Below are 26,056 nucleotides of genomic sequence, written 5' to 3'. Positions count from 1 at the left end.
AATAAAGAACTAAAAATAAGATAATTATATGATATGTATAACTGTCCAATTAATTAAATAAAATATTATAATAAACTTTGTCAATTTTTTAATTGTTTTTTCACTTAAACATTTTCATTATATAATATAAGGATAGAATACAAGGGTAGAATGCGGTTTTGTAATCCCAAAGCCGGAGAACAATAGTCGCGGGACTACATATTCAAGAGTCGATGTCGAAAGGACGTACAAGTGCAGATGGAAGAGGCAAGGATAGAGGCTACCGTGATGATTTAACCCAATTGAAAACGGATACCTCGGAACAAAGTAAGCAAAGAACGCGAATCTAATTCCCACCCACCTAATCTTTTACCGAGAATCTATATCTAGGACTTTGCATCCCCACAAGAGACATTGCTACAAGAGGTTAGCCTTACAAGAACAGACAAGGAACATACCATGGAAGAAGACCTATTTATTTTCTAAACTAAAGCGATGGTAGGAGACTTAGTTAAAAGATTCAACGAACATAAAAAAGGTAAGCGATAGAATCTAGACAAAAGACTCGGTCGTAACTTCCTCGAGATCAAGAGCTAAACTATGACTACAACCTTGACAACCAAACAAAAGCCATAACCTAGGCTGCAAACCAGGAAGACAGTAGAGTTAACAAGGAATTCTTCTGATGTTGCACAAATTCATCGAGGTAAGAAGAAAAACGAGCCGTCGAAAAGGATCACCAGAGCCTCCACGGGAGGCAAGGACTCAAAGAAATGAACCACCGGTCAGAGCAGAAGCTAGCCGTGACTCCACTTCGAAGGCTAAGGAGCTGAAACAACAAACCCTAGCACACCATTGACCACCAGAACCAGCAGATCTGAATCCCACGACCAAATCTCATCAGATCTGAACCGTGAAAACCACTTACTCACCAACGTCGTAAACTTCCACGCTTCCCAGGAAAAGATAGAATTAAAAAACTACATAATAAACTGACGGAGATGACTGATGCCGGCGCTAACTGAGCCACCAAACACCGGTCACAATCTTGACGGCCGCTTTGTGTTTAAATTTTTTTTTTTGCTAAAAATTTGTTTGAACCCTTCCCCCTTAATTATCATGATAATAATCATGTGACTCAACAAATTTGATGATGCAATGTTTTCCAATATGTTTATTTATCTTTGAGTAATTGTTTTGTTCTTTATTAAGATATTTTTTTGACAAGCTTTCTTTATAAAAAAAATTCAAAAGACAATCATCTATAATAACATTTTGAAGTGCATTTTATAAAATAAGTTTTGCTTGAGTAAAATATTACACAAAATGCCATCATATTTAAGACAAAAAGTTAACTCATGAAAGGTATATATGTAATATATATTATAGATTTTTTCATATATACATGTATACAAACAGCCTTACAACTAATTTTCTACTATCTCTACAACCAAACACAATTAATGTTCCATAATTAATAATACAAATATTTAAAAGATTTTTGTTAATATTTAAAATTATAATTCTTCTATCATATTTGTTTGATTTCGTTTTAATTGCTATGAATCATGGGGGATTTTTAAAAATACCCTTTTCCAATGTCACTTTTCAAAAATACACTTTCATGGTGTCTATTTTCAAAAATACTCCTTTTAATATATAAAATTACTTAATTCTAAATCCTAAACCCCAAATACTAAACCCTACCTCCTAAAAACTATATTGTAAAATAAAGAACTCAAACCTAAAAAAAAAATCTAAAAATTAATTTAACATATTGTAATTGTGTAAAAGAGGGTAAAAATAAAAATGTTGAAAAAAAGTAATTTTGAAAAGGGGTATCTCAAAAAGAGCATTTCTAACAAATTTTGATGAATCATCATGTAGTACATAAAATTAATTAAACAATTTGGCATAAAGAGGTTTGATCCTTTATAAATTCAAAGTTTCTTTTAATGTTTTCGTCCTAGTTTATTTGCGTTGCTTATATTTTCTTTACATGAAATCGGCAGGAGGCAGAAAATATATAGAAAATTTGTTAGAAATATCCCTTTTGGGATATCCCTTTTCAAAAATATCTATTTTTAAAATATTTTCATTTTTACTCTTTTTTACACAATTACAATATGTTTAATGAATTTTTAGAATTTTTTTTTTAAGTTTGGGTTCTTTATTTTACATTTAGGATATAGTTTTGAAGGGTTAGAGTTTAGTATTTGAAATTTAGGACTTAGAAATTAGCTGTTTATACCTTATACATAGAAAATGGATATTTTGAAAAAGTGACATAGGGAAGGAGGTATTTTTGAAAATCTCCCAAAAATATTGGGTTAACTATCAACAATATAGTCTAAATTTTATATCAAAATTAAACTTTTAAAATTTTTATATATTTAACTTTTTTAAGATAAAACTGAACATTATAAAACCTAGATTATAAATTCTAAACCGGTAAGACATGAACAAAAAAAAAATTCAAAATTTTTTAACTCAAAACTCTTAAATAAAAATTAAATAGAAACTCATCTGATGGAAAAAAAATCGTCTTTGATATAAACATTAAGCATCGTAGAGCAATGTATTTTATTGTTTTCATATAATATAATTGATATTAGCCTATTATACACGATAACTCGTATTCAATGCTTTCCAAACCAAAACAAAATAAAGAAAGAAAAAGTGAAGAACATAATCAACATATGGCGAATGTTCAGCAGAGCCAAAGTCAGAATAAATTCTCCAACTTTCAATGGCATGTGTTGCATCATTTCTATTAAAGTACTAGTGGGCATATCTCATAAATACAACATATATAGAATAACACTCCTTGTTTATTTATCTTAAGTCATTGAGATAAATCAAGCTTAAATATTCATCATTCATAAATTTATTTCCATCACAACTAAATCTCAACCACAATTCAATAATTTCACTTCAAACATATATAATCCCTATATTCAAACTAGCTCATACACATACACTCCATAAACATTGTTCGAGCATGTAGTAGGGTAATTAATTATATAAAAAGGAAAAAGATAACTAAACTAAACCGTCATCATTTGGCGAAACTCATGAAAGTCAAGAACGCCATTACCATCAATATCGTAAAATTTTATCATGGCTTCACACTCTCCGTACGTTCTTGATTCCCCTAACTTCACAAGCATCTTTTGCAAACCCTTTGGGGTTATGCATCCTGATCCTTTCTCCACCTCGAACATCTCGAACGCCGTCTTCAACTCTCCGCCACCGTCACCGTCAAGATCTCTTCTTGTCATCAATCCAACGAAGTCCTCAAACCCTAGAGACCCGTCTGCGTCGGTGTCGACTTCGTTTATCGCCTCTTGAGCTACCTCGTGAGATATATACTCACCGACAGAGCCGAAGTAGTCTCGGAGCTCAAAGGCTGAGATCTTACCGTCCCCGTTGCTGTCAAAATGGCTGAAGACTCGACGGAGCTCTTTGTCCAAGGAGTGGGGACTCTTTGTGTTGTTGTTGTCATCGGTGTTGCTTCTTGGGGAGCTTAAGGTTGACGAAGAGTTGGATTTTGGTGACCCTCGTCGGTTCTGAAAACTTAGGTTTAACTTTAAGGTTTTAGTGGAAAACCATTTGAATGAATTGGAGGAAGGTTTCTCTTGTTGAGTTGCCATGTCGGATCTTTGAGATTTTATGATGTGGGGTGTTATTCTACTTAGTCTTTAACTCACCTCTATATATAACATGATAGACTCACTGACTCACCATGTAGATCAGTTTTATAATAATATTAATACATTATCTAGGAAAGTTAATTTGTTTCTTGTGACGATCGTATCCGGATTTTTGGACAATTCCTCTTCTATTATATTCTAATAATATATTTTATAGAATTAAGAGTCCTTTAATATATTCACTCTCTAGCTATGACATTTCATTCATTTCGGATTGAAAAATATAGCTCACTTCTTCATAAAATATTCAATAGTTTGAATTGAAGGAGGATATGATATTTGAACTTGTTATGTCTGAACATTAGCTAGTGGGATTTAATCTTATTGTATTTTATATAATTGAAAGAGTTATATTAAAAATTGAATTCCGAAAAACAAAAGAATGAAAGAGTTCTATTAAAAACAAATTAAATATAATAAGAAAGACATGCATGTCATTTTCGGAGAAAATCCAAGGGAACAAAAACGAGGTCCATGTTTTGTCCTCCAAGGGGAATTTCGAAGAAGGTGCTTATAAGATATGTGTTGATGGCGTAGGCTCAGAGATTAAATGATTAGATGGGTAAAAGACAAAAGCTTTATGAAATTTCATCGTAACTTCCTTAGTGAATTATTAATTATATAATATGACCCATCTCTATAAAATTCGATTGACTCTTCTTGTTGCATTACATCTTAAGTAATCAATCATTAGCTTTTAGGTGCACTACACACACATTACTAATTTTGAGATTCACCAAAATAGTTTGATACAAAATAATTCACCATTTTATTCTGATACAAAGCTATTCACCACTAATTTGATGTATTCTTATTTTAAACTTCTGATATCTTATAACACAACTAGATAGATATTCCTTGCAGAGAGCCACCCGAAACAAGCTGTCTTCCTAAGGGCATTCGCAATGGGGGAACACTTTAGGATGTTCTTAGAGTAAAAATATTATGAAAATAATCTAAGATCCGTAGTTAAGATCTTTTGTTAAAAAGTTAATTATTGGGAGAACATGTTTAAGATCATAAGATTTAATAATATAATATTCTTAAACATATTACATTTATAAAAACTGTAAAAATAATATTTAAATTGCAAACTTATAAAACTTGTACTAAAATTCAAAATACAATACCAAATTTTTATGAAACAAAAAAACATTAAAGATTAAAAAAAACAAACAAACATATTACTTACTTAAAACAAACAAACATTTTATTTAATTAATATATAGTTTAAATCAAATCCTCTTTTAATTTGTGAAAAATTGTTTGCAAAAATTTGTATCCAATCACAGCTTGCCACGTCAGCTTAGAACTGAGCCTAGATCAGTTCTACATCAAGAACTGGACAACATGTTCTTATGCCACTATTCATTATATTTATAATTTTAATAGGCTAAAAACACACCAAGTGTTCCCCCATTGCGGATGGCCTAATCACTATTGTTTTCTTTTTCTCCTCACAAGTTCCACCACGAACAAATTTAGCCATTTGCTTGATGTAGTGTCTTTGTTATTATAGGTAATGAAAAGAGAGTATACCTAACTACAAGGTAGAAAACAACATCAAAGGAAAATTGTTTACTTGTTAAGAAAAACTCTTGGGATCAAAGCATTTAATTTATTTTGTATCTAATACAAAAATGTAATAAAATCCAACATAACCTATTAATAATGCACAAGTGACAACACCAAAAGTTCATTAGGCCCAACATTATGGAGTGATAATATGGCCCATGTTAAGCTGTTACAAGTCGTTTCTCTCACGAGCTTCACCCTCCTAAACTATGTATAGTCTAAAGTGAATTGGAATTTCGCCACCTGGGTAAAGGGAGAAAAGTCCCGCCACCTAGGTTCGAATAGCATTGGTCACGGAGGTTCGAAATTTAACATGATTTCCCCCCGGTCTCAGGAGATTAGTCTTTGAGCCTAAGAAGCCTTTAGGATCACTCCTGAGTTATAGAAAAAAAAAAAGAATTGGAATTTCGTATTATGTATATGTTAGTCCGATAGCTTGCCTTATTATCGTTAGCACATTGACAAAAAAAACGCAAGCGCTTAATATCTTTTATGTTTTAAAGTTAGATTAATTGATTTGAAATATTTTAGTTTATCATCAAATTTGGAGTGTCTAAGGTAGAGTAAGGAAGGCATTCGTCAGACAACGAACGGGAAAAATCTAAACCACTAAATAAAATTTGATTTCTATGATAAGGGATTGATAAAGTTCATAGGCCTATAGTTAAGATGTGGGCTTTGAACTTTCACGCCAAAGTGTGGCCTTTCTCGTATGTGGAAGCTTTGTACTAGAAAACGTGCGTTCTCTTGGTGGTTGGGAAAAAATAATCGTCGGTCCGATATTGACCAAAAAAAAAATAGTGCGAAATAATCTTCATCTGCCAAATTTTCTTGCGAGCCGATTTGGATCATGAGAGTTAATTGGTTAGGCTGATCTTTGGCATTTTGTCCACCGGCCTAATTTGTCACTCATATATAATATGCAGACTTGACTTTTTAAAGCGTTATAGCAATGTAGATATTTTTTTCTTATAATGAAAAATCAATAACCTTCTCTTTAATCGCAAGTGAGTTCGATGGATCATGGAGAAAATGCTTACGGATTTTAGTTTTTTTTTTTTTTTTTTTTTTTTTTTTTTTTTTTTCATTTGGGGAATTTTAAGCTTTAATTTCAATTTAATAAATAATTGGAGTTGTTTTAATTTCGGTAATGTAAACAAAATGTTTGGTCTTTGGTATTTTTTCTTGTGTAAGTTGAGTATTAAAATATTACTTTTCTATATCTAATACTATAACTACAGTTCATGATATATTTAATCCTTGAGTTGACCTAGCGAAAGAATCTAAATAACATGCATGTTCATTGGTATACTGCACAGTCTACACTATATATTAATCCGTCGAGATCCAGACGGAATCCCCATTGGGTTGACTCACACGCATCATCTTTTATATTCGTGAATAATTTACATAAACATATATAATGTAGTTAGCATGTGCTTATTAATCATTTAACTATTTCTTAATCTTATAATCGCACATATATATGACATATATTTATAGATTTACGTATTTATATATACAATATGTTCATTACTAAAGTAGAAATCCTAGTATGTATGTAAACGAAAAGTATTTTAAGTCTACGTGATTTCTATTCACAGCGACCTATATAAGTCTACGTGAGTTCTGTTTACCCTAATTAGTCGATTCAAACCTAAGATTCCTTTATACATTATTGGGTTACAGAAATAGAACACATATATAGACTAAGACTTGTAGTTGCTTCTTTGTTTAATTAAGTAGTCGACAACGCGCTGACTTGTTGACTTTTGATGTGCAGTAATTAACAAGAAGACAACCTCGTAATACTTGGCCGGCGAGTTTATTTCATTTACGCAAGAAAAATAAACAACCAAATTACTGGATATTATTGTACTATATGAATATTAAGTACAACGATCAAATCAACTATTATGGTGTCATTGAATAGACAGCTCAAATTTGGAATCGACCGAAGAAACTGCAACCTCTATGACAATATCGTCATTAGAATGATCAATATCTGGCCAAATCATATTGAACAATCGTACTAAATTTTTTCTTCTGTATGACTTATATTTTTCATATATAAGTTATATTAAGTATTACGTTATTAACTATCAAAATCTCAATTCATACGACAAAAAATATATAATCTGATACACTGCGTGATGTCATTAGATTATTGAAGAATAGATGAATCCTTTACAACTTTAACTAATCATTTAAAGAGGAAATCTCATAACGATCATGATCAATTTTGTTCGTTAAAATAAGCTTGTTACGCACAATACGACGTTACATTTAAAAGATTATTTTAAAAACGTTTGAACACAACATCATTCTAACTTTGTTATAATTATTCTTTTTGTTAACAAAGTTAATGATGATGCTTCTAACTTTGTTAACATATGTTAAGTTGTTTATTCGAAATTTCGAATGTATAAGATATAGTCATTATGATAAGTCTAAGTTCTGATTAATTAAGCTACGTATTATATTAAATTTCCATACTAAAATTCAATGGAAGATGGTAAACGTGAAGTCAACAGTAAAAAACAAAAAGATTTATTTGAAAATTCATAAACAGAAACGCTCTAGTAACGTATATGTATTTGTTGTTACATCTTTTAGACTCGCCGTAGTACATTTATCGGTAGAAAATATATTCACAATTATTATAACTTTATAGGTATCGAATTTATTATGGTAGAAGTAGGCAATGCGTTACGAGAGTAACTACCACCACCAAACTAATTTACATATTCGACTATCCTATTCCTCCTATGATTTTATTATTCAAGTATTTTCTTCACTACCTATTTTACATGTTCAGTCAAAATTATACATTTTTTAAACCGACAAGAAAACATTTAAATCTAACGCTCGATGAGGTCGAACCGTGGCTCTAGCAAATCATACGGAACCCAAAGTGCATCGAGCGGGCAAGGTCGACCATCGTCTAACCTTACCCAAGGCTTTCCTTTTCCACTCCAATGCAACAAACTCACTGGACCTGGATGCAAATCACGGCACAGTCCTCTGAAGTTGTCTCCTCCTAAACCGTGTTGGTTCCACCGGTGATCCACCGGGGCTATGTTTCCGGCGAAGACAAGTAAAAACGGTGGCAAAGAGCCTAACTCGTAGATTCTGATCCGTTTCTGTAGCTCCATCCACTCTATGATCTTCCTCGTGTAATCTCCTTCACGCCATTTCTTTAACTCTATGACCATCACTCCGGTGTTGAAGTAACAAGGCGGACGACGACGGTTGAGGGAGAGTGTTATGGATAGAGAAGGGTTTGACCAGAACGTCGGAGTAAAGTAAGTTGTGAAGTTAGCGTTGCAATACTCAGGCGCGGCTAAAACAACATCGTTTGGGATATGAGTTGAGAAGAGCTTGGAGATGTCGTCAACGAGTATGAGATCTGAGTCGAGGTATACGACACGTGAGAGACACGTAGGGAGTATCTCGGCGAGGTAGTTTCTTGCGTAGTTTAACGGAGAGTCTAACGCGGAGCGTATGGAGGTTGAGATGAGGCCGGAGATAGCGGCTACGTCGTAAGGGTATATCCGGAATTTCAAGTAAGGAAAAGAAGAAGCGACGTAGTTTTGGAGTCGGTGGGATTGTTTCGAAGTAACGAAGTGGAAAACAATGTTTTGAGGACAAGAAGAGTGTTGGAGAACGGAGAGAATCACGGCCATTGAGCCGCGGAGGTATGCCGCGTCTAAGGTCATTGCCACGTGGATGGCTTTGTTCGAACACACGAAATCGTAGTCGTTTTCGATGGTGAGACACTCCGGGGAGTTAAAGAACTCTGGAGCTTCTTTGAACCTCTCGCCGCCGGCGAAAGAGACGGTGAAGACGGCGAGGAAGGTCAGATATAATAAAGAGCTGATCGAGTGCATGTTTTTGTGTTAGAGAAACGTTAGATGCAAATGTTGTATTTATTAGCTTTGAAAGAGAGAAAGAGAGAGAGAAGGAGACAAGACAAGGGAGAGAAGTTTCTTTACTCTTTAGGAAAAAAATTTGAGTGAGTTTGAAATGAAAAGTGGGTAACGAGAAAGTCAATGTTATTGAATGGGAAATTTGTCGGCGAGATATTATTCGTTTATTTTACGAAATCATTAGTATTTTTTTAGCCATGAAGAGAGAAAAGAAAAAAGAATACATTATTAAATGTTTGATTTGTTTCCTCGAGATTTCAGTTTTGGCGTGTTGTCCCCTATGAAGGAAAAAATATATGTATTTATATGAGTTAAGGTTTCAGGGTAACTCACCAAAATCTATCAAATGTTGTTTTTGGACCGATTCAGTCAGTCTTTATTTACCACAATCATCATTATTAAACAGTATTAACTACTCATTTGAATTCTATAAGCCATGTAATACTCTATATGTATATTACCCCAGAGATATTACCTAGTTTTGGTGGTTTTCGACGACCGAACCATAGGTCATGAAGCATTCAAAATTTGACATATTATTTCACGATGTGCACATGGGTGATAAACTTTTTTATAAAAATATTATATATTGCCATTCATATTGTTGAGAAAAATGTTCAAAACTTCTATACAAATATGTTTATGAATCTAAGGTTAAGTTGTAATTTGTCTTCTCAGTTAATATATACATAAGTAGATAGAGAAGAATTAAGATCTCTATGTGTATCAGTGTATGCATATATGAGTGAGTGTGTTCGGTGTTCCCCTTGTTAGTGAAGTTGTAGTCTATGTTTGTACGTGACACATTTTGAGTGGTCGTATTAGCACTATCACACATTTAATATGGGATGCCTTACGTGTTACGTGTTAAAAGCTTAATAAATTATAAAGCGACTCACTCTTTTTAGTTTTTATATTAACACTTTTTCAATCAAATCAAACCCCCTTTTCTCTCCCGTGAATTATTCAAATTGTTAACTTTACAAAACGTTTTTTTGGGATGCAATTATTTTTACATGCATAATCTTCTCTTCTCTTTTGTTTTACTTTTGCTAATTTAACATTGTCTCCGGCAAAGTAAATGAATATGTAAAACACACATATACTAGCAAACAAGTAATACTGCTTTGGAATTTTAAAGCTACACCTTTAACAGAAACTTCTTAGTTACAAAGCTAAGTTTTAGTATTTGTTTTTGTCTGAAAATTCGGAAGTTAAAGCGATGAACTGATTTTCCGGTCCGTTCGACCCGGGAATTAATTGGCGGGAGTTGAGAACACATGCTTAGGATTTGCCACGTATCATTGCATTGTAGGTCCAGTTGAGTGCCACCTGACCTACCACGCATTATCATTAGGAGAGCTCTACCGAAACTAGGAGAAAAAGATATCACTTTATTCAAAATAAATGATATCGTTCTAACAAAGAAATTGGATTTTGCTTGTAAACTTGGTACTGATATGAGACACATAGGCAGTTTAAGTTCAAATTTGTATTGAAATGGCAAATGTAATAATCATCTAAAACTTGTTAAAAGATGTTTCTACAGGAAACATATGATATGAATATATCTTTACTCATTACGATTCAAAACTACCAGTGCAGGCTTAAACATATTACATATTTCTGGATAAACTAAAAAATAATACCCCTTAACCTATAGAAAAATTTACTGATTTTTTTTAGGTTTCTTTGATTCATATAATTTTTTTTGTGTGCCCCTTTCTACCTTATAAATATTTTTTTGTGCATCTTTCTAGCTTATAAAGTTTTTCTTTGTGTCTCTTTCACTTACAAATTTTTTTTTTGTCCCTTTTTAGCTTACAAAGTTTTTTTTTTTTGTGTATTTTTTAGTTTACAAAATTTTTTTGTGCCCCTTTCTAGCTTACAAAGTTTTTTTTGTGCCTTTTTAACTTACAAATTTTTCTTTTGCCCTTTTTCTTATACGTATATGCCCCTTTAATTTATGTATCCGAGGTGCACTCAGAGCCGGCCCAAAGGCCAAGCCAATGAAACATCAGCTTGCGGCCTTATATATTATATAGCAAATTCGGCCTTATTTTCTTAAAAGCTTCGTTGGTCTAGTGACGTTAGGAGTGTTAATGTGTCTCACCCATCATGAGTTTGAACCCCCATAAAAGCTTATTTTCTTTTATTTTCAGCCCATTTTTTTCCTTTGATTGTGGCCTCCAAAAAGTTAGCGACGACTGACTGCCCGCCCTCCTAGTTAAGCCGGCACTGAAAACTACTGCTTCATTTTTTTCTGTTTACAATTAGTTTTATGTTATTTTTTTCCCCCTAAATGTGTAGACATCGATGGGAAAGTAACAAACCCGTTTGAAAATGATGTATGGACTACTCTAGTTGATTTGCAACTAACACAACGAGCCGTGTTTTCGGTTAATTACGACGATGATTTTTTTTTTAAATTCAAGTCCGTAATTAATTAACTGATCCCAAATGACGTTCGATGTGCCATGCATGTGCGTTTCACGTGGGGTTTCATTTGAATTAAGCTGTCCTTCCTGATGGAGAAAAATAAGAAGTGTACATTAATTATTAATAATGGTTAGAATAATTAACCATAGTATATTTTGTTTAGACTTTAGAGTAATTAATAATGGTGAACATCGGTTTATAATCAAACATGATGCAAATGTTTCTTCCGGTGGGCATTGTCATTGAGGAGATGAAAAACGTGGTTGATCCTCCGTATTTGATTATCGAAGACCTTACCATTAGAAGAATCCGCCCAGACCGATCAATCAAGGTTTACAAGATTGTGCACTGCGACGGTCTCTTTTTGTGTGTCATGGACAACCAGCTTTTGGTTTGGAACCCGTTACTGAAAGAAACGAGATAGGTAAAATGCGGTAGACACTTTCACGAATACGATGATGCTTACAGCCGTGGATACCTCAGCGGCTCAGCCGTTGTGATTACATGATCATACGGTTTTGATGTGCTAGAAATTCAATAAACAAGCCTCCAATAGTTGAAGTCGACCAACTCCCATCTAAGACATGGTAGGTTATAGATATGATCAGTTTTGATTGGTTTCTTAGAATACCGTTGTCGATGCTCTCTTTGAGAGGAACTCCATATTGGATTGATCTTCTTGAAGACCATACAGCGTTCCTACAAAGCTTTGATTTTGCCAAAGAAAGGTTTCCAACCCATAGATCAGCTACGTACCATTCAGGTATGAAGAATTGAATCCTATTGCACTGGAGATATATAAAGGAGACCGGCTCCCAAACCAAGGAATAAATAGATTCAAGTTTACAAGGAATGTATATTAATTTTGTGAATTAGATAACTAGGTGAGAAGTCCCGGATAGATTTGACAATTATTTAAATTCCTGTGCCTACTTTGTTTTGATTTTGGATTAGAGTTTAAATCTGTAATTAGATATTACATACATGATACGTTATCATCTATCTAATATATAGCCAAATAATAATATCATCTATCTAGTTCAAAAGAATACTAATGTTCGTTTGTGCATGGTCTCTTTACCTTCGTTCTTAACACATCATCGATGAAAAATCATTATGCAATAGTGTATCAAGTAAGGGACAGTAGTCCATAGGTGGTATGAAAGAAATAAATATTGTTTATCATATTCTTGTATACAAAAAATACAGGTCTCGAGAGCCTCTAAGAGTTAAATCAAAAATTTGCTTATTCTAAGCCATTATATTAGCTGCATTAATAACTTATATATAACCTTTTCATACATATTAGCTGTCTAATGTTTGTCATATTTAAGTCATTGTTATCTGCTTATCCTCTGCTGGTACCAAAAAAAAAAAAAAATGAAACCAAGGTATAAGAAAGCTTGAATTCAGATTAGAATCTAATAATAAAAGACACAACAAAATACGAATTGGACATATGAATCTAAAGGAAATACATCATTAGGGAGAGCAATATGAAAAAAGTAATTAGAACATCATCGGTAATAACCACATAATATGGAGATATAGATGTAGGTGGAGAAACCACCACAAATATATACGAAACTACTTAAAATTAATTTATTCTCTTTCGGCCAATCGGACTCGTGTTTAGTTTCGAAAATCCAGGAAACCGAACTAAACTCGGGCGATAGTTGCATGACATAGAAATAAAATCTCCAACGGATGTTTCAAATCTTTGGAAGTTCTTCTTTCTCACAATGTAAATGTCTAGATAGTATCCTCTCTCTCTGTTTATAGCAGATACGACAAGTTCATTATCCTTGACAACAAAATAAACTGCCGGCAAAACTATATGATGTTCATATAATACCGGAAGTTCTGGTATATCCACGGTCATCAACCTGGTCCAAGACATTATACAATCTTTCACCCATATGTTTATCTTCCTTGATTCAGAACATTGATGTAACAATGAAAGCCGATCTCCCTTAAAAATATCTAATGCAATAAAGTTTTGCTTAATATACTTGAAAGGTAGTTGATCCAAAGGTTCAAATCTTTCTTTGGAAAAATCAAAACTTTGTATAAATGCCGTATTGTCTTCTCGAAGACCAACCCAGTAAGGAGTTCCTCTCAATGAGACACTCGCCAGTGGTACTCAAAGGAACCAATCAAACCTTATGTCTATAGTCTTCCACATATTAGAGGTGAATTCGTAGACTTCAACCGTGGTACGTCTACCTTTGGAGTTACGAGGACATCGAAACCTTACGAGTTTGTAATCATAGATGCTTGATGATCGGCGTATGTATCCAAGGCCGTACGCTTCATCTGGCTCAAAAAATTCGCTGCAGTCACATTCGATCCATCTTGAAAGTTTTAATAATGGGTTCCAAACTAAAATTTGGTTGCTCAATACATAATACAATACACCGTCGCAGTGACCAATCTTATACACGTTAATGTATTCTTGCCTGTTTTTTGGACGAATGTTTCCGACGGAAAGGTTTTGGAGCAATATAGGTGTATTGTCTTTAATGCCTAAAGAAGTAATCATACCAAATAAAGTCCCAATTAGAAATTGATGTTCACCATAGTGCTTCACGAGGAAACTTTCCTCTACAAAGAGAGTGTTCCACTGCTTGCACACAGTTCTGAACCTTGCAAGAGATTTGATTGGAACTCTAGAGAGAATTTCCTCTTGCAAATCAGATGGAAGATTCATTGGCATCGATTTTTTTTTTTTTTTTTTTTTTCTAATTGATAATAACTAAAACTGATGAACCCTTATATAGAGACGACGACTTTGTGATGGGCACTAATTCAATACATTTTCAATAATTATTATTATCTATATATAGTTTGCGTTTCAATTTTTTTTTAAGTATACTTTGCGTTTCATATGAGTGTGACATCTTGCGTAATTATAATGTGGCTAAGATATATATATCAATTATGTATATTTTTGTTTATTACTTCCTATAGTTGACCTGTCTTTAGTCTTTACTATAAAAGCCAAGTTGTAAAAAAATATATTAATAAACATAACTATTTTAATAATAGTGATATTTGTTGATATGTTTCCATAACTAATCATAAACTCTTTATGATTTACTTTTAGCATTTTTGTGAAAGTGATTTTTATTTTTATTATTTCTTAGAGCTAAATTTTAACCAATTCTAAAATCTATACATTTAAATAGTAAATTAAAATTAATATAATAGAGCTAGAAATCATAGATTATCCTATTATATAAATCTTGAATCCTCTAATATGTGTAAACATTGTAATAAATGAGATTGTGACATGTGTGTTATATTTTATGTCAACTATTTCTTAAAAATTTTTGTTCTCTTAACCAAATAGATAAAAATAATTAAAAACAGATTAACCTTAACTAATTTGTATGCGTATATGCATATCTAAATAAAATTTTAACAAGCAACTCAAAAACCTAGACACTGAGTTCAATTTTGTTTAAACTTTTTTTTTAATCTTAATAAAATAGAAAAATAATTAACATATTAACATAAACTAATTTAAATGCATATGCATATCTAATTTAAATTTTAACAATTAACTCGTAAAACCTAGGCACTCAATCTTACCAATAGTACATTGTGTGATACGATACCAATAGTACATGTGTGATAAATATTGTCTATTATCGTGCAATTTTATTTTTCTCTCATGTTGTTGTGACCAAAACTCAAAATTAAATATGATGGGTTTCTCATAGCTAGGGCATCTGAACAAACGTAATACATGTCATTTGGTTTTATAACTTTAGGTAATCGGCTTCACAAAAAAGAAAAAAAAACTTAAGGTAATCCTAATCCGATCGACACTAGACTAGAAAATACGAGGTTTAATCTACTTCGCAAAAAAAAAAACCTACTTCGCAAGAACTAAGCAACACAACCAACCGGCAAGATATTCCATGCCACTTTTTGGACAAATTGTGCAACAACAATGATGTGTCTGTATTTTATAAGTTTTAACAATAGTTTTTACGTTTGTTTTGAGTCTTTTATTGAGTCAAAGTGTGATTTTAGAGTTTTTTTAGTCCTTTGTGAGTCTGTACAGGTTCTAAGCTATTTTGGAAGGAAACTGAGTGTTTTGGGGATGAAAACAAGCATCTGAAGCCAATTTGGTGAAGACTAATCAGACTAGCAAGCAGATGGAGCAAACAGAGAAAAGCATCCAAGATCGGCTGATCCGCATTCGGGATCGACCAGTCTCGTACCCGACTCTAGTTTTCCTTTTTTGTTTTAAACCGACTTTTAGGGTTTTATTTTGATATTTAAGTTAGAGGCTCGGCCTCCAGAGACATTAGCTTTATTTTCTGAGACTATTTTGTATTGAGAGCTGAAGGGAGAATATCTCTAATCCTTCTTGATATTTTCTATTTTTTTGCAATTCATATTATGTTATCTTCATCATTGATTTGCTGTTTCTGTTTCTCTATGCCTGAGTAGTTTCATTGTTGGGTTTAGGGTTTCAGAAAAGATTTTTATGATTTATTGATGCTAGATTTGTTAGATTAGGGATTGATCTTATTGTTCTTCATCTATTGTTGTTCTTAATGCTTAAGCTAGATTAAGATCTTAGGTTTAATTCATCGGGGCACCAAAAGTGTTGTTGAGTTGCTTGAAAAGAACATAGGTGAGCAAGGTGGACCTTAGCCAACGAAAGTTGAAGTTGAGGCACCTTGTGAACTAATCAAACCTGAACTTGTTATTGCTTGCTTGGTTTGCTAGATCCAAACGATGGTTTAGGGTTTAGTGAATTCATTGCATAGATAGTTAACACTGCGAAAGTAGGTTAGCTTTACAACCGTGATTTGAGTTCAAGAATTGTGTTTAATGCATCCCTATCTAATCATCTAAATTCGTGATCATAGTCCCTAATGATTCTCTGCACCCAATGTTTTCTCTTTTGATTTAAAACACTCTTTTATTTACTGTTTTGTTAGTGACTTTCAAACACAAACCCCTTTTGTCTTAGCTATATTTGATCTTGATAATTTCATAGTGCAATTGCTTGGTCTCTGTGGATTCGATCCTGAAGTGTTACAACGATATCACTAGATCGTGGTGGAGTACACATTAGGTTATTAATTGACCTTTGATCAATTTGGCGCCGTTGCCGTGGACCAAAACGATTGGCTTTGAGATTTTAGAATTGAGTATAGTCTAAGATTTATTTTTGTTTTTACTAATTATTTGTATTTTCTCTTTTTTTTTTTGTAGATTTAAAAAAAAAATGAAAAATGTTTTTGGGGCCATAGATTACGTTGACTGGCCACAAGAAGAGGAGACCACATTTGATGAAGACATTCTAGATGAGTCTTATCTGGAGCCACCGTTCGATGAGAATGTTCTTACACTGGATCAAAAAGTTAAGTTGGATGAGCTTTACATGGAGCATCCAACAACGACAAGGAGGAACTTAGCAGCAATGATCCGGTTGAATCTCATCTCACATCGAGCAGTACTTGAAGGGAGGGAGCCCACTTTCACAGAGATTAGGGAAGCTCATGCTTGCGAAAAAGGTAATATATTGGGTTCCACCAAGCCAAATAGAAGGTACATGCGTTTCCACCCTTGAAATTCATGATTTTGAGGATATTCACATGCCATGCATTGAAGATGTGACTTCTAGTTTGGATACTCCATTGCTCATTGATGACTGCTATGATTTGATATGTGAGTCTCAACGTCTAGACATTTTAAGAGCAGAAAAACTTGCTAGGAATTATCATGAAATATGTTTTGATATTGAATATCATTGTGCTTTGAATGTTTATGATCTCGAGTTTTAGTTTTCAATGCCTGATGTATCTAGTTCTCTTCTTGAAGAATCTTACCTAGGATCTGTTCTTGATATTGATACAATTTTTCATGAAACAAAGGACCCTGAGGTGGATTATATGAATGAGGATATTGTGTTTTATGAAATTAATGGTGAGAAAGTTAATTATTTTGTGAAAAACTCGTTTGAACCTGAAATTGACTTTATTTTTCTATTAAATGCATTTGATCCTAATGAGCATCCAACCATCAAGGAATATTTCAAAGTATGCTACATTTGTATTAAACTTCCTTGATGTGAATTTGATTGTTTTGCCATGGATAATTGTGTGTTACTTGACACATATTGTTTATTGCACTAACAAGAGAAGGACTAAAAGTCCATTGGCTCATCCTTTTGATACTCATGATTAACATTTTTGTGTTGAGTGGTCAAGCTATAGACTTTAAACAAGCGCTTATGGGAGGCAACCCATGGGATTTGTGCTGGATTACCCTTTAATTTGTGTTTGTCTTAGGATTTTGGTTTTGTTTTAGGATTTATTACAGTGAAATCACGTCCAGTGTTAAGTGTTTTCAGGAACAGGTTCCAAACGCAGAAGATGCAAATTTTTTTTGTTCCAGGAGCTTAGGATCGATCAGTCCTCCTTAAAGATCAATCGATCCCGGTGGTTTTCTGCGGGTATCTCTAACTTCAATAATGTTTCAGATCGGTCGATCCTACCGTGAGACCGATAGGTCCCCACCATTGCCAACACCACTCCAACACCAAATGCGAGATCACCGGTTTTTGTTTTTTGTCCTTACTTTTTATTTTTCATTTTTTCTTATTTTCTTTGTGGGATTCGTCCTTTTCTTGGTTTTGCTTTCACACCGGGACAGTGTGAAGTAAGTCCAGGGGAGGGATGTCTCCAAGTTACTAATGTCGTTTTGTTTGGTTGTTTTCTTATGGTTTTTCTTTTGTTTGAGTCATTTTGTCGAGTCTGAAAAAAAAAAAAATTGGGAAACTATGATCATTTCTAGGAATCTTTTGCTTTGAACTAACGCTCTTATGATTGCTTTAGTACTTTTGATTTTTGAATGAAGCTTGGAATGAACATGAGCAGTCTCAACACGCCCCAAAAGACCCTCACCAAGGAGAACACTAAGCTGAACCGATGATTGTCTCTAGCTTTGAAAGGACTTAACCGAATTTAACTTCTTGCCTTGGGACTTGGTATACATCGAACAAGACTCCTCCCTTAAGCAATACAAGACATGCATCTCCTCACAAAGTATGCTTCCCCTCTCTCTTCCCTTCATTACTCAATAAATACATAAAAAAAAGAGAAAAGTAAAAAAGAAAGAAAGAAGAAGAGGATATAGGTAATAAAGAAGTGAACCGAGGATTGTGCGTAAACCCGTGCATCCTTCGGAATTCATGGAAACCTGTCCGCAAGAAAAGATCAAAGGATTGATAAAAAATACAATGATACCCTAGAAAATTAGGGAGAAAATTTGGAAGTGAGAAAAGAGAGAGAGAGGAAAGGAAGCATATGTAGGAGGTCTTGGGCAATAAAAGGTTGAAGGAGTCAAAAAGTTCAGTGATCGATATTCCCTCGGTGAGACCACACTTTTCACTAATCTGATTTAGAGAGACAACTCTGGGGATGCTGAAGGTTCTTTAAGGTTGTGGAGTTCAGAGTAGGGAATGTTGATCCTAATCATGGGCAGAGTACAAAAAGTAGTTCTTATATTGATTTGATGAAGAGTGCAAAGCAGCGGTTCCCAAGCATATGTGAGTTTCCACTTTCAAACATTTTCTCTGTTCTTGAGTTTTTGTCTGTTCTTGCTTAAGGACAAGCAAAGATTCAAGTCCGGGGGAATTGATGTGTCTGTATTTTATAGGTTTTAACAATAGTTTTTAGGTTTGTTTTGAGTCTTTTATTGAGTCAAAGTGTGCTTTTAGAGTCTTTTTAGTCCTTTGTGAGTCTGTACAGGTTCTAAGCTACTTTGGAAGGAAACTGAGTGTTTTGGGGATGAAAACAAGCATCTGAAGCCAATTTGGTAAAGACTAATCGGACTAGCAAGCAGATGGAGCAAACAGAGAAAAGCATCCAGGATCGGCTGATCCGCATTCGGGATCGACCAGTCTCATACCCGACTCAAGTTTTCCTTTTTCGTTTTAAACCGACTTTTAGGATTTTATTTTGATATTTAAGTTAGAGGCTCGGCCTCCAGAGACATAAGCTTTATTTTCTGAGACTATTTTGTATTGAGAGCTGAAGGGAGAAGATCTCTAATCCTTCTTGACACTTTGGAGAAGATTTCTAAACCCTATTTTCTATTCTATTGCAATTCAATTATGTTATCTTCATCACTGATTTGCTGTTTCTGTTTTTCTATGGCTGAGTAGTTTCATTATTGGGTTTAGGGTTTCAGAAAGGGTTTTTATGATTTATTGATGCTAGATTTGTTAGATTAGGGATTGATCTTATTGTTCTTCATCTATTGTTGTTCTTAATGCTTAAGCTAGATTGATCACCTAGATTAAGATCTTAGGTTTAATTCATCGGGGCACCAAAAGTGTTGTTGAGTTGCTCGAAAAGAACATAGGTGAGCAAGGTGGACCTTAGCCAACGAAAGTTGAAGTTGAGACACCTTGTGAACTAATCAAACCTGAACTTGTTATTGCTTGCTTGGTTTGCTAGATTCAAACAATGGTTTAGGGTTTAGTGAATGCATTGCGTAGATAGTTAACGCTGCGAAAGTAGGTTAGCTTTACAACCGTGATTTGAGTTCAAGAATTGTGTTTAGTGCATCCCTATCTAATCATCTAAATTTGTGATCATAGTTCCTAATGATTTCCTACGCCCAATGTTTTCTCTTTTGATTTAAAGCACTCTTTTATTGACTGTTTTGTTAGTGACTTTCAAACACAAACCCTTTTTGTCTTAGCTATATTTGATCTTGATAATTTCATAGTGCAATTGTTTGGTATCTGTGGATCGATCCTGAAGTGTTACAACGATACCACTAGATCGTGGTGGAGTACACATTAGGTTATTAATTGACCTTTGATCAAACAACTGCTCCAATATGTGCTGTAAGGTAAAGAGAATGATTGATCTTACATTTTTTTCCGATTTCCTTTGACTAAGAATCTTCTTTAAGAAATAATTTAGACTATTATATTTATTAAATTATCTTTTCATTAACTATCGCGTGCATATGTTTGCTTTAATTTAATTAATTCGTAGCACAGCCGAGAAAAAAAAAATCTCACAAGCACTTACAATCTTCAACGTTCAACTTCTTATAATATATATTCCACCACTACAGAATTGTTTCACATAGGTTTTTTATTTTTTGTGTGTGAAATCACCAAGGCGTATAATTAAATAAATAACTAAATATAAGTTATAGTAATTTATGGGTATTTTTGTTTTACGAGCATAAACAGAATAAAGTTGATAATGACAGAAACAAATAGGATTACAAGTACTAATAAAGAAGATACGAATCCGGTTTGAACGGTTTGTAGAACAAGAAAACATATGATAAAGTATGGTCTTTAAGCATAACGATTCAAATCTATCATTCTTACCATTAATTACATTGTTTGCATTAGAAAATTCAATTGGATTGTATACTTTTTTCAATGTGTAGACGTCGATGGGAAAGTAATGTGTGTGGACTATACTCTAGTTGATTTGCAACTAATAAAACGAGCCGTGATATGCATGTGCGTGTCACATTAATAACCAAGGTATATTTTGACTGCACCTCAGTTTATTGATATGCGATTATGTTTTAATCACCAAGATAATAAAAGTAAACCGGTTTAAATTAATCAAACAGTATTGTTGGTATAAAATTATATATGAACCATAAATTAACATTCAGCAGCATAATGAAAAATGGAAAAAAAAATAATTATACAAAACATCAAGAAAATGGACCACCAAATTACGATAATGGACCACTAATTTGCATAGAGTGTTGACACAACATGATTTATTTCGTTGCTGAGTATGGTAATTAGGATTTTGGTACAAGTTATTGAGACGAAGAAGAAGAAAATAAAGAGGATAGCGACTGACTCACAGCTATTTGCAGTGAAGGAAATGTACCTTTTCCTAGATCTGTATTATTAACTTTTAGAATTTGGACTCATGTACGTCCACCATCTTTTGACCTCCCAGGGTCGGTAACTCAATTAATTTCCTATATTTTACATGAACAGGTTCTTCATTGAAAATAATTACACGCTGGATTTTGTTGTATAAATTCAGTTTTGCCTCCGTGTTGATGACTACGCCCAGATGGCCAGATCAATGAATCGGGCACAGATAGTGTTGGATTGAGGAGAAAATCAAATTAAGCGGCCGTACGTATTTGACAGAACATGCTAAATTGCTAATAGCTTTTTCTTTTAATATTCATTTTCATTTTTTTTTTTGAATTGATCTGCAATATTTAACTATCGCGAAGAAAATTAAAGAAGACTGATTTTGTTATGCAACAAAATTCATATAAGATTAAATATCTTCGAACAAATTCAGAGATTACTCATAATACCATATATATATATATTAACTGTATAAACTAATTGAAACCCGCATAGTTTCTCCCAAATCCACCATGCATTATTCGTAGCAGTATAATATTTTAGATAATACCCGAATCTCTCTACACTCTGGGTTGATCTCTTAAGTATTCTTCAAGTGTGGACAGCGCGGTGAGCAGGGTGATCCAGTTATTCGTGTAATCTTCACCACGGGGAGCTCCGACGATCGCACAAGCTACTACGCGGATGTCGGTATAATGAGCAGCATTTCCTAACTCTTCTTGACTTGGTACATGGAACATGAGAATTCCGTGTCTAATGCAAGCACCTTCGATCTGATTTCTTAAGTGGGGATCCGCATCTTGAGCCACGACAACGAACTTGGCTTGCCTGTTCTCCACGGCTTGTAAACCTACCAAAACCAACAGTCAAATTAATAAAACATATCTAAGACGTATATTATAATTCAATTTAATATTTGTGTAGGTAATCTTATATAATAAAGTAAGATTTTTTCTAAACACATATTTTAAGAAGTTGATACATAGGCATTCTTCTTTTTGACATGTGCCATCTTTTAAGATTATCTTATAAATATTTGTTTTCATTAATTTTTTTTCTTTTTCTTTTTTGATCAAAATTTGTTTCCATTAATTTATAATAAAAAAATTAACCCAAATACACGAGAATTTGTTAGAAATCTATGTTGCATGGAAATTCTTTTTGAGGTGCGTTTTCCGTTTCCGAAACGTTTCGGAAACGGAAATTCATAGAAACTCGGAAACAAGCCATAGAAACACGATTTCTAAAAATCTCTGTTTGGAAACACGATGGAAACTCCGTTTCCGTTTTGGAAATGCGACGGAAACTCTTTTTTTTTTTAATTTTAAAATATGATAAATAAATAATTTGAAAATATAAGAATTCATGATACATATAATGATAAAAATATAATATATTAGTAGCTTAAAAGTTAAAATCCCTAAATATATAGGGATGCTAGTCAAAAAATTTGATTTTGAACGTTTTTTTACAGTTTTACTTTTAATTAAACTATTTAATATTTAGGTTTTGAATTTGTATTGTTTCAGAGTTTTTAATATAGTTTTTATGTCTGGAGATTTATTATATATATATATATGTATATATATCTATATATAGATACGTTTCCTATACGTTTCCATTACCTAATTTTTGAAAAAAATCGTTTCCCGTTTCCGAAACGTTTCGTTTCCGCGTTTCCGTTTCCGTTTCCATGCAACCTAGTTAAAAATACTCTTCTCGAGATATCCCTTTTCAAAAATATATTTTTTGAACATTTTCATTTTTGTCCTCTTTTACATAATTAGAATATATTAAATTAATTTTTAGAATTAGGTTTGAGTTCTCTATTTTACATTTAGGGTAAAATCTTTTAGGGTTAAAGCTAAGTATTTGGAATTTAGGTTTTAGAATTTAGTCATTTTATATATTAAAAGGATTTTTTTTTGAAAATAGACAACATGAAAGGGTATTTTTAAAAAGTGACATTGGAAAATGGTATTTTAAAAAATGACATAGAAAAAGGGATATTAAAAATGTATATGAGTGATATCGTTCCAACATTTTTTTTCTTTTTATCATTAATTTTAATTATTATATGTTTTTTTTTTCAACCTCACATTAAACTAAAATAAAATTCCTCGATTGGTTACCCAATCTGGAAGGAAATTGTTTATAAAAGATGTTTCTGATAAAAACACTCTAGAAGATCGAGCTAAGCAATCAGCCTTCATATTGGACGTCCTGGGGATCTTGATCAGGGAAAAGGAGGGCAAGGAAGCACTAAGCACCTGGAATTTCTCAAGAAGCGTTGAGAAAATCGGCCACTCCTCCGGAGCTTGCACCATCGCTAATAACTCTGCAGAATCCGTCTCGAATCTTCGGCAATCAATTTCTCTGGAACGGATACACTCCATCGCCCATAGTAATGCTTCTAGCTCTGAATGAAGTGGGGATGCACTGCGACGTTGACATGTGGCACCCATTACCAAGGTCTGATGTTCACTATCACCACACCACCATCCTAACCCTGAATGAGGTTCTGTGGCTTTCCACGAGCCATCAACCTGACAATAAATTGATATCTCTGGCATACTCGAAGACTCTGTTAAAACGGGACCCGCCGTTACGGCTACATGGGCTTCCTCCCACCATAATTGATCACGTAAAGCCTGATCGATAATATCTGTTGGCTCTGATTGTAACCCTTGGAAAACTTTATTATTCCTATCCTTCCATAAGAACCAGACCAGCCAGGGAATCGAACTATGTGTAACGCCTAAAGCCAAATGGGCTAAACCTTTTCCATATATAAAATCTAAATTGGAATAGATTGAACCAAAAGGGAACTTGTCCGTATTAGATCCAACAAAAATCCTCTCCCAAACCCGACGAGAATGAGGGCATTGAAATAAGGTATGATTAATCGACTCTTCCTCCATTTCACATCTCTTACATACCGTATCACAATTAACTCTCCAGGAGGCTAATCGCACCGTCACCGGAAGAGAACCCGATGCAATCTGCCAAAAGAAATGTTTGATTTTAGGTGGAACCGGGAGGTCCCAAGCCTTAGCCTTCAGAGCATTAAAATTGGGACCATACTCAATTTCAGCTTTCATATCTTGGGCTACCTTGTACCCTGATTTAACCGAATACCGACCAGAATGTGAATAATGCCACACCAATCGATCTGGTCTATAAGATTTGCTAATAGGCAAACTAAAGATAGTTTGAATATCCTCCGGATCCATATATTCTTGTAGTATAGGGAGGTGCCATTCTTTAGTCTGTGGGTTAATCATATGATTTACCATTAAATTTGGATGAAGGTGCCGTCCCCTACCATTTGCAGGTCGAGGATGCTGGTCCGGGATCCACGGATCACGCCAGACCGAAATGTTAATACCTGAGCCAACTGACCATCGAGCTCCTTTTTCCACTAGGGATTTAGTTGAGAAAATGCTTCTCCACCCAAATGAGGGAGAATATGGTTTTGTAGCCATTAACGGATGTTTGTTCCTGAAATATCGACCCCTAAAAACTTGAGCAAATAAAGAATTCGGAAACTGTATTAAACGCCAATACTGTTTAGCCAATAACGCATCATTAAAAATTTCCAAATCCCGAAATCCCAATCCTCCCTCTGATTTATCCTTACACATTTTATCCCAAGCCACCCAGTGGAGCCCCCGATCTTTCCCTTCAGAACTCCACCAGAAATTTGAAATTGCACTCGTCAAATTAGATGTTAAACCTTGAGGAAGTTTGAAACATGACATTACATGCGTGGGCAGGGCCAAAGCTACCGACTTTAGTAAAACCTCCTTCCCTCCCTTAGATAAAAATTTTGCATCCAGCCATTTACCCGGTCATTCAACCGATCGCGAACGTAACCGAAAACTTGAGCTTTCGATCCTCCAAGACTCTCAGGGATTCCCAAATAGGAGTCAAAACCCCCTTCCTTGGAAATGCCAATGACGGACTTAACCTTTTCCTTGACCTCTGAAGGCACTTTTTTACCGAACATAATAGAGGAATTATCCAGGTTTACCTCTTGGCCTGACGCTTTACCATAGTTACCAATGATATCCATCACCGTTGAACATTGTTCCTCATCCGCTTTACAAAAAATAAACTATCATCCGCAAACAACAGATGAGAAATAGGAGGAGAATCTCGGGCAATCTTGACTCCCGATATTTTTTCCTCCCTCTCTGCCTTTTTTATATTAGCTATCAACACCTCAGTACAAAGAATAAACAGATAAGGGGATAAAGGATCCCCCTGTCGCAGTCCCTGTTTTGGCAGTATGGAGCCACGTGGTTGACCATTAAGCAACACTTGATAGGAAACCGAACTCACACACCACATTATCCAAGAAATCCATCTGGAATCGAAACCTAGCCTTAAAAAATCCCATTCAACTCGGTCATAGGCCTTGCTCATATCCGTTTTGAAAGCCAAAAATTCCGAACTACACATCCTATTGGTCTGTAACCCACGGAACATCTCTTGTGCCACCAGAATAT

The 26,056-nt window shown here is 34.0% G+C and overlaps 3 protein-coding genes and 2 pseudogenes across 3 annotated transcripts; 1 reads left to right on the top strand and 4 right to left on the bottom strand.

The window, feature by feature from the left end:
• Window positions 1–2,833: 2,833 nt before the first annotated feature.
• On the bottom strand, window positions 2,834–3,686 carry LOC104711619 (putative calcium-binding protein CML41). The gene has a single exon (XM_010428317.3). It carries the CDS (start codon window positions 3,630–3,632, stop codon window positions 3,027–3,029), a length of 606 nt encoding a protein of 201 aa, XP_010426619.1. The 5' UTR covers window positions 3,633–3,686; the 3' UTR covers window positions 2,834–3,026.
• Window positions 3,687–7,904: 4,218 nt separating this feature from the next.
• LOC104711618 (putative galacturonosyltransferase-like 2) lies at window positions 7,905–9,470 on the bottom strand. Its single transcript, XM_010428316.3, has one exon. It carries the CDS (start codon window positions 9,155–9,157, stop codon window positions 8,129–8,131), a length of 1,029 nt encoding a protein of 342 aa, XP_010426618.1. The 5' UTR covers window positions 9,158–9,470; the 3' UTR covers window positions 7,905–8,128.
• A 2,373-nt stretch (window positions 9,471–11,843) lies between these two features.
• On the top strand, window positions 11,844–12,498 carry LOC147938896 (putative F-box/LRR-repeat/kelch-repeat protein At1g11620; annotated as a pseudogene).
• Window positions 12,499–13,778: 1,280 nt separating this feature from the next.
• LOC147938895 (putative F-box/LRR-repeat/kelch-repeat protein At1g11620 pseudogene) lies at window positions 13,779–14,345 on the bottom strand (annotated as a pseudogene).
• A 7,760-nt stretch (window positions 14,346–22,105) lies between these two features.
• LOC147938894 (uncharacterized) lies at window positions 22,106–25,620 on the bottom strand. Its single transcript, XM_087465802.1, has 3 exons — window positions 25,393–25,620; window positions 23,809–25,093; window positions 22,106–22,395 (listed from the first exon to the last, which is right to left on the bottom strand). The coding sequence occupies exons 1-3, from the start codon at window positions 25,618–25,620 to the stop codon at window positions 22,106–22,108; spliced, it is 1,803 nt and encodes a 600-aa protein (XP_087321928.1).
• Window positions 25,621–26,056: the final 436 nt, after the last annotated feature.

This window comes from Camelina sativa, chromosome 9 (genome assembly GCF_030686135.1).
Source record: "Camelina sativa cultivar CO46 ecotype springtype chromosome 9, ASM3068613v1".
NCBI classification, from domain to species: Eukaryota; Viridiplantae; Streptophyta; class Magnoliopsida; order Brassicales; family Brassicaceae; genus Camelina; species Camelina sativa.
This window is presented reverse-complemented; position numbering and strand designations above follow the sequence as displayed.

Excerpts from the sequence above, each read along its gene's own strand:
- LOC104711619 (XM_010428317.3), bottom strand. The coding sequence starts at position 3,632 with ATGGCAACTCAACAAGAGAAACCTTCCTCCAATTCATTCAAATGGTTT.
- LOC104711618 (XM_010428316.3), bottom strand. The coding sequence starts at position 9,157 with ATGCACTCGATCAGCTCTTTATTATATCTGACCTTCCTCGCCGTCTTC.
- LOC147938894 (XM_087465802.1), bottom strand. The coding sequence starts at position 25,620 with ATGGATATCATTGGTAACTATGGTAAAGCGTCAGGCCAAGAGGTAAAC. Across the intron at positions 25,094-25,392 it reads GCGATCGGTTGAATGACCGG|TTTCCGAATTCTTTATTTGC; the intron begins GTAAATGGCTGG and ends CGTTTAATACAG. Across the intron at positions 22,396-23,808 it reads TGAGAAATTCCAGGTGCTTA|GTTTACAAGCCGTGGAGAAC; the intron begins GTGCTTCCTTGC and ends TGGTTTTGGTAG.